Genomic DNA, 16,239 nt, shown 5'->3' with positions numbered 1-16,239 from the left:
TATGCAGTTTTATGTAGTAAATATATACAGTAATGATAAAATGAAATCTATCAGAGTTGACAGTGTAATTCAATAACATTTACGTGCTTGCAAAAAAACTGATCAGCAATACACAAAGTCACAAGAAATTGATTACTCTTGACACAGCTTGATGATAGAATAATACTTTCCATCCAGTAATTTATTGACATGAGTAAGTGATGTGTGTATTTTTAGTAACAATATCTTGAGGTATTGCCAAAGATAAAGGTATTACTTTTCAGGGGTGCCAATTTACTGGCTGTCAATGCAGATGGAAATATGCCATATGACATTTGTGAAGATGAAGCTGCACTGGACTATATAGAGAGTGAGATGGCACGAAGAGGTGTTACACAAGAACTTATTGATGAAACACGTGCTTCCACTGAAACTCAAATGCTACAAGATCTGCAGGAAGCTGTTGCCCTTGATCTGGATATTGAAGCCGCTGATCAGCAGGGAGCCACACCTGTAAGTTTCACAGAAGATAAGTCCTGAAATCTTACTAATATGGAAAAAGGTTTTCACTCAAAGCTTTGATCCTAATACAGTAATCTTTTAGTCGCATAACAACATTTTCTGCCCTACACTTTCTAGCTCACGTGGTGTACTTGATGAGCTTTGCTTACAAATCATTTATAAAAAGCAGTTACAAACAACTGATTTCAATATGGGGACAAAAAGTAAAAAGTGGTGGAACTCAACCTCTCATTTGTAAATCAATATTGGATGCTGCTGACGGACAGACAGACAGAGAGAGAAGGGGGGGGGGGGGGGGACAGACTATGATTACATTGTTACATTGGCTACTAAACCTTGTTTTCTGTGTTGGTCAAGTAAAGACACCAATTAAAATTGTGGAAATGTAGATTTGGTTGCTGAATTTCAGCTCCCAGTTTTCTGTCTGTGTAAATTCTGTACCACATTTGCCTCATGATTAGGTTCTTGAATTGCTACTTGCTTTTTAAAATATTGACTAATATGGATGAAGTGATATTAAGCATAATGAGGGAAAAGAAGAAGATTGGGCTGACCAGAAAGTTACTAATTTTCTTTATCAAATTGAAAAGAAACATGTGTTATGTTTGTTTAATAAAAAAAATCTACAAACGCCGATATATGTTCTGAATTAACAAAATCAAACTGCTTATCAACAACTATGTATTATGTTGGTGCATAAGTTCGTAGCATTTTTCCATACATTTAATAAACACAACAGATACATATAACAGAGACTTCAGTCATCAATAATATATTCCCCTTCACTATTTACATCAATCTTCCAATGCTGAGGTAATTTTTCAATTTACTGTAGAAATTGTGTGATTTTGAGGTGAAGAACTAGAGTCCTGTTCAGAGCATGTTTTCATCTAGAAAGCAAGTCTGTTGAAGGTCATTCAGTAGAGAGTAGAAAAGATGAAAATCGGAGAGCACAAGATCAGGTGAATAATATGGGTGCAGAGTGACTTCCCATCCCACCTTCTGTATTGTGTTTTTTGTCAGTTTTGCAGAAAGCGGGCAGTTCCTGGTCATTGTTCTTGGACTGCATCTGCAAGATGTCTCAGTTGTTGACAATAAATGTCAACAGTGATGGTTGCATCTCAGGAAGCAATTCGTTGTACACCACACCACTGCTGTTTCACTAAATGCATAACATTATATTCTGTGGATGCACATAGGTCTTAGTATGGGGTGTTGCTGCTTTGTTTGGGCTCAATCATTCCATTCTTTTTGGTATGCTAGCATAAAGACACCATTTCTCATTACCAGTAACAATACAGGATAGGAATGGTCAGTGTTGTTTACATGCCACCTGATGATGAGCAAGCAGAGATGCATATATGATCACCAGCTGTTTTTTGTGATTTTGGCTTAGAGCATGCAGTAAAATACACAGGGTATATACGATCCCAGGAGATCCGGGAAAAAACCCGGGAATTTTTTCATCTGGGAGGAAACTGGGAAAAACCCGGCAATTTTTTAGAATTCTGGGAATTTTTCAGTGTTTTAGTTTTCTGTTAAATTTTTGTAACTTTGACTGGTAAGAACAGATACTCTAACAAAGGATATTACTGTATCCTGCTTCTGCAGAATAACACTTCAACAATAAAACATAAATGAGAGAAAAAAACAAAAATAACTTAAATTGCAAAGGATATGTGCCGTATACAACAACGACACAGTGTTCATGCAAGCGTGTGCCAACAGCAAAATGTGTCAAAGGCTTTAGGAAGACTATGCAGTGCTTCATAGCAACAAACTGCCTCCGATGAATGTGAAGTGACAACTGTTTACATTAGATTCGTTTTAGCAGTTAAAATGGGCGCATGCGCAGTTGAGTTGCGTTTGAGCAGTATATTCTCCCACTTCTGGCTACAGGAATGTGGCTCTTGACTGTGCAAGCAGTCACAGCAAGCAGCTAGATGCTACAGGGAAAAAGAGGGCGCCAAATTCATATTCTTGTGGGGGGGGGAAACCTTGTTTCACAAAGCACCTAGCATCCAGCGCACGTTAGTCTATTGATAATTCATATGATTTTTAAATGCATCCCTGTAGGTTTTTGAACATTTTTGAACACATTTTAAGTTGATTTCTGAATGAATCATAAGTTGATTTTTGAATGCATGCATAGTGTACGTGATGTCTCTGTCAGGAGAGTCCACGTCGCATCTAGAAATAAACTTTCCTCATACAAAAGGGGCGGGGCCATACGAGCTGAGCGGATTAACGCCAATCGCTGTATGATTATGTGGTTGATTGGGTTTGTAAATGTTCAGCGTTGTTATAATTACTAGTGAAATCCGTAGATTCAGACTACCAGAGTGGAAATAAATGACTAACAGGAATAACAGGTGAGAAAGATTATGTATTATCTTCTCGGTGTATCCAAGAAAATGAAATTTTGACAGAAAATTTTTGGCCAGATTGCTACACTAGTAAGGACCAGTTGTACAGTCCCCGGCTAGCAGCCGCTTAAGTTCTAGTCTGGAAGTAATGCGGAAAACGTTTGGTACGAATATGTAACAACACCTAACCGAAGGATAATCGCTGGGTAACTAAACCTGTGATTCTGACAGGGTTTGTGAAGTTAATCGGCGAACAAACTTTGACAATGGCAGGAAACAGCTACAGAATTCTTGATGCCAAGATTGTTAGAACCAGGAAGGAGAGAAAACGGCATCATCACACAAATTATGGAAGAATAAGACAATTACAAATTTAGATAAAAATTTCGAAATACTACTTTTCGATCTTGTGCTTGAGAAACTGGTGTGTATGAATGAAATGTGAAACTATTTCCTAACATAAAGCTTTTTGCTTGTGGTAGGCTGTATAGGCATTTGATATTGGTACTTCGTGAATTATATTCTGTGGTGTTATAAAAATGAGTATTTGTGCCAAAACAGTCTTGTTTATTTGGTGTGTGTTACAAAATTGCTGCAATATTAGAAAGGCCTATTTTGTTTTATCTAGCAGACAGTGACAAAATAGATGTAATCAAAATGAGAAACCACACCAGTCTTGGGTATATTATGTATTAACAGCTTTTTCAGTCTTGGATAACGACATTTCGATTCTTCATGTAGCAAAACGTTTGATGAACTTTGATGAGGTAATAGATTCTTTTGCAGAAAGGAAAGCACACCATGCAAAGCTGTAGCAAGATTAGATTGAAAAAAATTCTAGGAGCTAAGGATTGAAGAAATGTGTACTTTCTTGCTTGCCTCTTGTTTTTATTGGTTTTACGTATCCTATATTTAATTTTATGTCACACAAAACAGCAAGTTATTAGCTAATAGACAATAAAGAGTGCAAATTTTCTGAAGAGTTCTTGTTCTCCCGATTACAAATAATCCCATTCGCTATTAATTGCAAGGGTCTTAAAAAAAAATTAGAGAGAGAGGAGAGGGGCAGGCTGTCAAACGGGCTGACTGAGAGCAGGGTAGGCACCACAGGACATTTCAATTTCCACTGTCCTGTGTAGGCTTGATGGCCTCCATGACAAAATATACACGTTCCAATTCCACGGAGCGACATACAGTGACGTGCTATAGAACAACACCGTATGAAGAGGTGTGGCACTGCACTTTGGCACACTTAAGACCAAATAACATGTCTTACATTTCCTCGAACACATATGTTTTAGAATTTTCAGAAAGATTTGCGCTACAAGATGAACATATTTTTGAAAATTCTTTTTTTTTTTTTTGTAGTATTGACCCGGTTCGCAAATACCGTAGATCTGGGGCTGATGCACAGAGCAGTCTAAGTTATAGTGGGTAGTCTCCACGAGACCCGTGTTTATATTTCGTGATTCTGCTGTTTCCTCTTCGTTTACTCTCGCGTCAAATGAAAACAAAATTGATATCTGTGGCCGGCAGCTATCAAGTGAATTAAAATACATTTACATAATTATGGAAGTCTAAAATATGTTAGTTCCAGATTTTATTTTATTTCCACCTTTCTGACAGTCAAGCATTAACTGCCTTGTACAACAGTGAAGTTATGTTTGTCTGTTTGCTACGGAAATTTGACTTTAATTAACCTTTTCCGCAGAGGCAGTCAATGTATTTGAAACAAAATGTTCAATTCCACAGTACTGGCTAGTTTCAACTGTTTGCTGCATTTCAAGTGCACGTTTTCATCTTCTAGCACATATGGCATTATGCCACAGTAAAGAACCAAACATGATAGAATACAGTACTGGTGCTCCAACAAAATTTACATCCCGAAAACCGCACTGAAAAGCTTAATATCAGGTTGAGGTCTACTTCATTGGGAACCTGGCCATACGAATGTGCACTTTAAGTATGCACTTTAAATGTGCACATTTTGGTATTGTTCACAAAATTCCGATGCTCTTGCAGTATCCTCTGATGTCTTGTTTCTTTTATGACATAATGTATGATCTTTCACTGTTTTACACGTACATACATACGGGCTTCCTACGTCATGGTAGCTGCGCAAGCGCAGTGTCACCTATTATCTGCACTTTCTAGCAACTGCTGAAACGAACGTATTCCTAACAGGTTGCGGGAAAATATTGCGAATGGTAGTTTGAGAAGCGTTACTTCCAAAGTAAATATCCTTCTACGTAAGTTGAACTTTGTGTGAGATTGTACCATGAATTTCTTAAATCAAAGAGCGTTTGACTCTCATTTAAAAATCAACTCTTTGATGATGAGCCATTTAGAAGAATTTCGAACCCTGGAGATCAGACATTTATGTCATTATTAAAAATTTTACTGGCACATTTGTGTGATATATCTTAAAATGTAACACACGCAAAAAAATTAACATTATATGTGAAAGCTTAGCTTCTCTTGTAGCTTATTAACCTTAGAGACCAATTTCATATGTGAAAGCTTTACTTTTCTTGTAACAACACTATGTATATTAATTTAAACTATTAACTTTCCCTGTTTGTGTGTTTGTGCTACTTAACAGTGATGTTGCTGTTAGCTGACTACATCACTTGTCCTATGCTCTGATATCCGCTGTCATCGACTGGCAAGATCACGCGACATGAGCTATGACAGGCTTACAACAGCGCATCACAATCTTGATTTCAATGATTCGGAAAGTAACATGCTGTGTTTAGTGGAATTCCAATGTATACTTTCGTAATACGAAAATACACAGCATGCATGTTGCTGCACATCAAAGATATTTCCAAAACGTGTCTTTTTCCCTATTTTTCTAAGTGCTGGGAAATTCTAGGCCCGTGTATAAAACCATAACCATTCAAAGGATTGGTAAGTTTTGCAGTTTCGAGGGTAAGTTTTGCAGTTTCGAGGGAAAATATACGTCACTTAACACGGAAAAAGTGTGTTTTCACCCGGGAGAAAGGGTATTTTTAACTGGGAAATCTGGGAAAAATCCAGGATTTTTTTTTTCCTTGTGCACATATACACCTTGCTGTTGTAGCTAACAATGCATCTAGTCCTCACTGGCTAGATGGTACTGGGGATTTTACTCCCACACTTTCCGAGCTATCCATTTCTCCTTTTGCTTAATCATGCACAGTGAAAGACACTGGGTGTGCTCTACAAAATTTAGGTACTGCTGATTTATTTAAAAATATATGGGCTTGAAACCCTGTTTCACAACCTAATGTAGGTTCAAACAGTTGATTGTGCTGTGCATATTACTATCAAGTTCTTTGAATGGAATCCTAATTGAAGCTAGACCCATTTGGGCTTGAATTTGGAAATGAAAATGCCCCAAAATATCTGAGCCAAAAATTTTAGTTCTTGTCCAAGATTATTTCTAACAGGTTTAGTTGCCTAGTTAAATCTTTATACTGAACTTGGACTATGAGCCAACTCTGCAGTGGGATAAACTGACTGTTGTACGTTCCCACTCTGCGCTGAGGTCACCACAGCTGTGATGAGCCGATACTTTGGTATATGTCTACATTAATCAGATGTGATTGCAGTATCAAACTGGAATTGTGCCATTTCTCCCCTAATTTCCAGTTGCAGATAGTTTCTCCAGCATGTCTGCTGCTGCTATTGGTATCGGCAAGATAAGAGTGCAGTAAGCTGGTGGCTGTTGTTGTTGCTCACTGACCAAGGCACACACTTGCTAGATGCTCCAGTTTGTGGCATGAAAAAGAGGTAATGTCATGGAACAGGCAGTGACATTGTATCAGATGACTCTAAAGCCTTCTCACTAAGTTATCTATCGGGAGCTAGATGTATAATAACATAACAGATTAATGATTCCATTTACAATGTGTCATAGTGTTTACAGGAAAAATCTCACTTGCTTGTTAAGCCCTGCAATTCAGCAGTGCTTGCTTACATTGCTTAACACATCGGTTAAATTTAAGCTTAGAGTTCGGTGACTGCAATAGTCAGTCAGCAAAATACAAACGTCAGAAAAGCTCAAACTACTGGGGTCCAAGAGTGGAAGAATGCATGTAGCTTTTGCATCACTTCATACAATTTATCACCAGAAGACAGTAAAAGTGCACGCTGATGTTAAAGCTTTGTTATTTGATTCACCTTGCAGTGAAGAACAAAACAATGTAAATGTACATCCCAACTCTTGTTCGTCTTGTCAAAGTAGGTGTTTGACTGAGGGCAAAGTGATCTACATCTACATATATACTCTGCTAGCCACCAAGCAGTGTGTGGCGGAGGGCACAATTCGCGCCAAAGTCATATTTCTCCCCCTCTGTTCCACTCGCAGATCGCGCGAGGGAAAAACAACTGTCTGAACGCCTCAGTATGAGCTCTTATTTCCCTTATCTTTGAATGGTGATCATTGCACGTTTTGGAAGTTGGTGGTAATAATATGTGCCTCCAAATCCTCAGTGAAGATCGGATTATGGAATTTAGTGAGCAGCCCCTTCCCTTTAGCGCACCGTCTATCTACAAGTCCGCCCCACTTCAAACTTTTTATGAGATTTGTAACGCTCTCGCGATGGCTAAATGTACCAGTCATGAATCTTGCCGCTCTTCTTTGGACTTTCTCAATCTTTTAAATCAGACTCAACTGGTAAAGGTCCCATACAGACAAACAGTACTCAATTTCGAATAGTCGCACCCAGATACTTGATGGATGTTACTGCTTCCAAAGACTGGGCATTTATTTTGTGCTTGTACATTCATGAAGATTTTTGCCTTGTTATACGCAGTAGGTTACACTTACTGATATTGAAAGATAACTGCCAGTCATTAAACCATGCATTTATTTTCTGCAAACCCTCATTGATTTTTTCACAACTTCTGTGCGCTACTACTTTCCTGTAGACTACAGCATCATCTGCAAACAGTCTAATGCCGCTGTCAATACCATCAACCAGATCGTTCATGTAAATCATAAAAAGCAGTGGACCTATTATGCTGCCCTAGGGCACACCTGAAGTTACACTTGTTTCTGTTGAAGTCACCCCTTTCAGGATGACATACTGCTCCTTGTCTGTTAGAAAACTTTGTATCCAACCACATATGTCATCAGATAGACTATAAGTGCGCACTTTTTGGAGCAAGCGGCAGTGCAGAACTGAGTCGAACGCCTTTCGAAAGTCGAGAAATATGACATCAACCTGGGAGCCGATATCTAGAGTGTGTTGTATATCATGCACAAAGAGGGCCAGCTGTGTCTTGCATGGCCACTGTTTCCCAAAACATTGCTGGTTTCTGCAGATGAGCTTCTCAGTGTCTATGAAGGTCATTATGTCTGAACACAAAATATATTCCATGATTCTACAACAAATTGATGTAAGTGAAATTGGCCAGTAATTATGTGCATCCGATTTTCTACCATTTTTATAGATTGCTATGACCTGGGCTTTCTTGCAGTCCCATGGAACTTTCCTCTGTTCCAATGATCTGTAATAGATTATGGATAAGAGTGGTGCTATATTTGTAGCATACTCAACATAAAATCTTACGGGGAAACCATCTGGGCCAGATGCCTTCTTGGCATCTAAGGATCTTAACTGTTTTACAATCCCAGATACACCAAACACTATGTCAGCCACCCATGCGTTTGTTCGATAATTGAAAGGGGGAATGGTGCTGCCGTCCTCTACCGTAAATGAGTTTTTGAAAGCTAGTTTTAGAATTTCGGCCTTCTGTTTATCATCATCAGTTACATTACTCATACTGTCAGCAAGAAAAGGTATTGAATTATTTGTAGTGTTCATAGGTTTTACGCACAACCAAAATTTTTTCGGGTTATTTTTAGAATCTGCAGATAAAATATTGCTTTCAAAGCGTTAAAAGAATCTTGTTTGCCAGCGGGGCAGTGACTATGTTTAAAATGACTGTGCAAAATTCTCTGCTTTCTCAGCAACTTCCTAATATGTTTGTTGTACCAAGGTGGATCCTTTCCCTCCCCTACATTTTAGCTAGGCACATACTTCTCTAGCATATGGTGGACAATACCTTTAAATTCCGACCAGAGATGCTCAGTATGTTTGTGTCTTGTGGTGAATGTTTGGAGCTGACTATGAAGATATTCATTAATTACACTTTTATTTACTTTCCCAAACAAGAAAACTCTACGCTGTTTCTTTGGTTTTTTTGCAACTTCCACTGACATAGAAGCCACAACGACATTATGGTCGCTAATACCTTCATCTAGATTAACTTTCTCAAAAAGATCAGTTCTGTTTGTTGCCAAGATTTCTAATATGTTCCCATCTCAAGTTGGTTTTCTAACCAATTGCTCAAGGTTGTATGTTGAAAGCATTCCTAGAATAACTTCATAGGAATCTTTGCTTCTGCCCCCTGTGAGAAACGTGTAATTTTCCCAGTCAATGGATGCCAGATTAAAGTCTCCACCTATAACTAATGGATAATTTGGATATTTACTTCCTATGTACTGAAGACCATCCCTGAAACGTCCTGCGACGTTTGTTGTGGATGCTTGTGGTCTATAAAAACATCCTAATGCAATGGTCAATCCTTGTCTGATTGACAGCTTTATCCAGACTATTTCACAGTGCGACCCTGTATCGATTTCAACTGCGTTTAAACAGCGTTTAACTGCAATGAACACACCACCTCCCATAGCATCAGTCCTGTCCTTCCTAAATATTGTCCAATCCAAGTTTAAAATTTCACTGCTTTTTATGTCTAGTTTCAACCAGCTTTCAGTACCTAATACAATATTGGCATTGCTACTGTTTATTTCGGAGAGTAACTCGGGGATCTTGCTACAGACACTTCGACAATTTACTAACATGAGATTGAGCATATTTAAATCCTTTGGAATGACCTGTTTAGGAAAACTAACAATTTTTACTGTTGGCACACCCACATCAGTGACATGAACTGGTAATTTTTCAGGACAATGGTTTGTTTCGGGAGGGGTGTCCTGTAACTTTCCACCCCATAGCGTATGTCAAGGAATCTACAACCATTTTCGTCATAGAGTCGATGTAGCCTCTGGTTTAGATTTCCCGTTCGACTCCAAACTAGAGGACCCCGGTCCACCTTGGGTACAATGCTGAAGGTCGTCAGTTTGGCTTCCACTCCTTGAGAGATGGAGGCCGCCTTCGCCAATGCAGCCAGCCATCAAAAGTACCCAAGGATTTCCTCGGAACCCCGACGACAGGCATCGTTGGTGCCGACATGTGCAACAATCTGCAGCTGGCTGCACCACGTGCGCTCGATCATACTGCTTCTGCAGACTGAGTGTCATTTTGCAGTAGTTATAATGGCAGTTTCTGCTATTGCTGTAGGCATTCTCACCGCTTCTGTGGCAGCTGCTGCTACAACTTTAGGAAATCAGGATACATCCTTCACAGTGAATAGTCATAACTTTTCCATGCTACTCGGCATATGTGAAACGCAATTTATGAGCAATCGCACTGGCAGTGACATGGGGACTTGGAGCAAAAGGTGGTTCCTGTCGTCAATGACGATGGAGTTTATGAAGCAAATGACTAGCTAGAAGCAACGGCAGTGACATGGAGATGTGGAACAAAAGGTGGTTTCTGTTGTCGATGACGATGGAGTTTTCAAAGCAAATTACTAGCTAGAAGCAAAGCTCATAGAATAGCAAAAGCAATTGTAAGCATGCACAGACAGTTCAGGGAGCAATCCAAATCAAAAACATAAACACAAGCAAGGTCACTCGCTCTACTATCAATGGCATGTACCAAAGGCTTCAGGGAATAATGAGGAATTTAGGGACAAGTGCGGGGCCACAGTGTCTTCTGGTATTCATGTCAGTGGGTGGGCCCACATGACATGCCCGTAGTGACAGCGTCCCCAGTGGGGGTGAGCTCTGCGACCAAGTTGCAAAACATGAGTATCTTTGACTTTTCCTCTAAATCGTAAGCGAGGTGTATACGACCCGGGACAACCGGGAGATCCGGGAAAAACCCGGGAATTTTTTCATCCAGGAGAAAACCGGGAAAAACCCGGGAATTTTTCAGAATTCCGGGATTTTTTTGTTTTAGTTTTCAGTTAAATTTGTCATTTTGACTGGTAAGAAATAATATTCAAACAAAGGATATTACTGTATCCCGCTACTGCAGAATAATACTGCAGCAATAAAACATGAACGAGAGAAAAAAACTAAAATAAAACTTAGGTTGCAAAGGAAATGTGCCATGTACAACAACAAAACACAGTGCTGATACAAGCATCTGCCAGCAACAAAATGTGTCAGAGGCTTTGGGAAGACTATTCAATGCTTCATAATAACAAATTGCCTCCGATGAGCGTGACGTAGCAACTGTTTACATTAGATTCGTGTGAGCAGTTGCGTACGGGCCCATGCGCATGCACAGTTGCGTCGCGTGTGTGTGGTACCTTCTCCCACTTCTGGCTACTAAAGTGTGTCTGTTAGCTATATAAGCAGTAGCAGTAAGATCAAGATGCTATTCGGAAAAATTTTACTGTCGCGCGCAAGCTGCCATATTCACTAGGAGCGAATCGGGGTATCTGCCCCGGGCGGCAACTTCAGTCAGGCATTAATCACCTTGCACAAAATGAAGTTATTTTTGCCTGTTTGCTAAAGAAAAGTGGTTTTTATTCATCTTTTCCACTGAGGCAGTCAATTTATTTGTAACGAAATGCTTAATTCCACACTATTGGCTAGTTTCAACTGTTCTCTGCATTTCAAAAGAGCATATTTTCGTCTTCTTGCAAGTATGGCATTATGCCATAATAAAGAACCAAAAACGAAATAATACAGTACTGGTATTCCAAGAAAATTTACAACTGAATCTGGACGTATGAATGTGCACTTCAAACCGAATTATGCATGTTGTTATGGTTCACGAAATTCCGATGCTCTTGGAATATCCTCTGATGTCTTGTTTCTTTTATGACGTAACGTAAGATCTTTTAATGTTTTACATGTACGATCATACGGGCTTCTTACGCCATTGTAGCTGCACAAGCGGTGTGACGTCTCTTGCAACTGCTGAAACGAACCTTTTTCTAACAGGTTGTGGGAAAATATTGCGAATGATTGCCTGAAAAGTGTTACTTTCAAAGTAAACTTCCTTTTACCCAAGATGAACTATGTGCAGTGAATTTCTTTAATCACAGAGCGTTTGACTCTCTTTTAAAAATCAACTCTTTGAGGATGACCATTTAGAAAAATTTCAAGCCCGTTATTAAAAATTTTACTGGCACATTTGTGTGATGTATCTTAAAGTGTAACACGCGCATAGAAGATCAACGTTATACGTGAAAGTTAAGCTTCTCTTGCTGCTTATTAATCGTTGATATCAATATTGTATGTGAAAGCTTTGCTTTTCTTGTAGCAACACTATGTATATTAATTTAAACCATTAACTTTTCCTGTTTGTGTGTACGCGCTACTTAACAGTGATAACGCTATTGGCTGACGACATGACGTGTCCTTTGCTTTGAATATCCGCTGTATCGGGTGGTGAGGTCACGTGACATGAACTACGACTAGCTTACAAAAGCACTTTGCAATCTCTATAAATTGATAAATTTTACAGTTCCGAGGAAAAGTATACTGTCACTTAACACGTAAAAAGTGTGTTTTCACCCAGGAGAAAGTGTATTTTTAACCGGGAATTTTTTTTCCTTGTCCACGTATACACCCTGGTAAGGCTTGGCAGGTTGTCTACGTTACTTTCAGATACTAAATTTTGCATGTCTGTTTTTAATCTTTATTGACATTGCCTTTCAAATAAATGTTTAATATAGAACTACTTTACAGAGATTTTTGTTTTATAGACAGAGAAACTTTTGTTACAGCTACACATTGCTGCGGCCAATGGATATCTAAGAGTGGTGGAATATCTCCTAGATCAACATGTTTCAACAGAAGTCAGAGACAGTGATGGGTGGCAGCCTGTCCATGCAGCAGCCTGCTGGGGTCATGTAAGTTCCTCCTGACAAGTGGTGTTGGGTACTTAATTAGAACATTATATGTCACGTGTACATTGTTGAATTTCACTCTATACTAATTTACTAATTCCTGTTGACTCTGAATGCATGTCTCCTAACATACGTGTATGTGTGTGTGTGGGGGGCGGGCGGGGGGGGGGGGGGGGCAGCAATGTGTGTGTGTGTGTGTGTGTGTGTGTGTGTGTGTGTGTGTGTGTGTGTGTGTGGTTTTTTTTATATATATATATATATATATATAATGGAAGGAAACATTCCACGTGGGAAAAATTATATATATATATCCCCCATGAACCATGGACCTTGCCGTTGGTGGGGAGGCTTGCGTGCCTCAGCGATACAGATAGCCGTACCGTAGGTGCAACCACAACGGAGGGGTATCTGTTGAGAGGCCAGACAAACGTGTGGTTCCTGAAGAGGGGCAGCAGCCTTTTCAGTAGTTGCAAGGGCGACAGTCTGGATGATAGACTGATCTGGCCTTGTAACAATAACCAAAACGGCCTTGCTGTGCTGGTACTGCGAACGGCTGAAAGCAAGGGGAAACTACAGCCGTAATTTTTCCCGAGGGCATGCAGCTTTACTGTATGATTACATGATGATGGCGTCCTCTTGGGTAAAATATTCCGGAGGTAAAATAGTCCCCCATTCGGATCTCCGGGCGGGGACTACTCAAGAGGATGTCGTTATCAGGAGAAAGAAAACTGGCATTCTACGGATCGGAGCGTGGAATGTCAGATCCCTTAATCGGGCAGGTAGGTTAGAAAATTTAAAAAGGGAAATGGATAGGTTGACGTTAGATATAGTGGGAATTAGTGAAGTTCGGTGGCAGGAGGAACAAGACTTCTGGTCAGGTGACTACAGGGTTATGAACACAAAATCAAATAGGGGTAATGCAGGAGTAGGTTTAATAATGAATAGGAAAATAGGAATGCGGGTAAGCTACTACAAACAGCATAGTGAACGCATTATTGTGGCCAAGATAGACACGAAGCCCACACCTACTACGGTAGTACAAGTTTATATGCCAACTAGCTCTGCAGATGACGAAGAAATTGAAGAAATGTATGATGAAATAAAAGAAATTATTCAGATTGTGAAGGGAGACGAAAATTTAATAGTCATGGGTGACTGGAATTCGAGTGTAGGAAAAGGGAGAGAGGGAAACATAGTAGGTGAATATGGATTGGGGGACAGAAATGAAAGAGGAAGCCGCCTGGTAGAATTTTGCACAGAGAATAACATAATCATAACTAACACTTGGTTTAAGAATCATGAAAGAAGGTTGTATACATGGAAGAACCCTGGAGATACTAAAAGGTATCAGATAGATCATATAATGGTAAGACAGAGATTTAGGAACCAGGTTTTAAATTGTAAGACATTTCCAGGGGCAGATGTGGACTCTGACCACAATCTATTGGTTATGACCTGTAGATTAAAACTGAAGAAACTGCAAAAAGGTGGGAATTTAAGGAGATGGGACCTGGATAAACTAAAAGAACCAGAGGTTGTACAGAGTTTCAGGGAGAGCATAAGGGAGCAATTGACAGGAATGGGGGAAATAAATACAGTAGAAGAAGAATGGGTAGCTTTGAGGGATGAAGTAGTGAAGGCAGCAGAGGATCAAGTAGGTAAAAAGACGAGGGCTAGTAGAAATCCTTGGGTAACAGAAGAAATATTGAATTTAATTGATGAAAGGAGAAAATATAAAAATGCAGTAAGTGAAACAGGCAAAAAGGAATACAAACGTCTCAAAAATGAGATCGACAGGAAGTGCAAAATGGCTAAGCAGGGATGGCTAGAGGACAAATGTAAGGATGTAGAGGCCTATCTCACTAGGGGTAAGATAGATACCGCCTACAGGAGAATTAAAAGAGACCTTTGGAGATAAGAGAACGACTTGTATGAATATCAAGAGCTCAGATGGAAACCCAGTTCTAAGCAAAGAAGGGAAAGCAGAAAGGTGGAAGGAGTATATAGAGGGTCTATACAAGGGCGATGTACTTGAGGACAATATTATGGAAATGGAAGAGGATGTAGATGAAGATGAAATGGGAGATACGATACTGCGTGAAGAGTTTGACAGAGCACTGAAAGACCTGAGTCGAAACAAGGCCCCCGGAGTAGACAATATTCCATTGGAACTACTGACGGCCGTGGGAGAGCCAGTCATGACAAAACTCTACCATCTGGTGAGCAAGATGTATGAAACAGGCGAAATACCCTCAGACTTCAAGAAGAATATAATAATTCCAATCCCAAAGAAAGCAGGTGTTGACAGATGTGAAAATTACCGAACTATCAGCTTAATAAGTCACAGCTGCAAAATACTAACACGAATTCTTTACAGACGAATGGAAAAACTAGTAGAAACCAACCTCGGGGAAGATCAGTTTGGATTCCGTAGAAACACTGGAACACGTGAGGCAATACTGACCTTACGACTTATCTTAGAAGAAAGATTAAGGAAAGGCAAACCTACGTTTCTAGCATTTGTAGACTTAGAGAAAGCTTTTGACAATGTTGACTGGAATACTCTCTTTCAAATTCTAAAGGTGGCAGGGGTAAAATACAGGGAGCGAAAGGCTATTTACAATTTGTACAGAAACCAGATGGCAGTTATAAGAGTCGAGGGACATGAAAGGGAAGCAGTGGTTGGGAAGGGAGTAAGACAGGGTTGTAGCCTCTCCCCGATGTTGTTCAATCTGTATATTGAGCAAGCAGTAAAGGAAACAAAAGAAAAATTCGGGGTAGGTATTAAAATTCATGGAGAAGAAATAAAAACTTTGAGGTTCGCCGATGACATTGTAATTCTGTCAGAGACAGCAAAGGACTTGGAAGAGCAGTTGAATGGAATGGACAGTGTCTTGAAAGGAGGATATAAGATGAACATCAACAAAAGCAAAACAAGGATAATGGAATGTAGTCTAATTAAGTCGGGTGATGCTGAGGGAATTAGATTAGGAAATGAGGCACTTAAAGTAGTAAAGGAGTTTTGCTATTTGGGGAGCAAAATAACTGATGATGGTCGAAGTAGAGAGGATATAAAATGTAGGCTGGCAATGGCAAGGAAAGCGTTTCTGAAGAAGAGAAATTTGTTAACATCCAGTATTGATTTAAGTGTCAGGAAGTCATTTCTGAAAGTATTCGTATGGAGTGTAGCCATGTATGGAAGTGAAACATGGACAATAAATAGTTTGGACAAGAAGAGAATAGAAGCTTTCGAAATGTGGTGCTACAGAAGAATGCTGAAGATTAGATGGGTAGATCACATAACTAATGAGGAGGTATTGAATAGGATTGGGGAGGAGAGAAGTTTGTGGCACAACTTGACCAGAAGAAGGGATCGGTTGGTAGGACA

General features: G+C 39.6%; 1 protein-coding gene across 1 annotated transcript in view; it reads left to right on the top strand.

The window, feature by feature from the left end:
* The window catches only part of LOC124788215 (protein phosphatase 1 regulatory subunit 16A), an 80,720-nt gene that overhangs the window by 33,105 nt on the left and 31,376 nt on the right, over positions 1-16,239 (top strand). The window contains exons 5-6 of the mRNA XM_047255394.1: positions 264-492; positions 12,729-12,854. Of these exons, the coding sequence (XP_047111350.1) occupies positions 264-492; positions 12,729-12,854 (355 nt within the window). The remainder of the gene's footprint in view (positions 1-263; positions 493-12,728; positions 12,855-16,239) is intronic.

The sequence above is a fragment of the Schistocerca piceifrons genome, chromosome 3, assembly GCF_021461385.2.
Source record: "Schistocerca piceifrons isolate TAMUIC-IGC-003096 chromosome 3, iqSchPice1.1, whole genome shotgun sequence".
In the NCBI taxonomy this organism is placed as follows: Eukaryota; Metazoa; Arthropoda; class Insecta; order Orthoptera; family Acrididae; genus Schistocerca; species Schistocerca piceifrons.
This window is presented reverse-complemented; position numbering and strand designations above follow the sequence as displayed.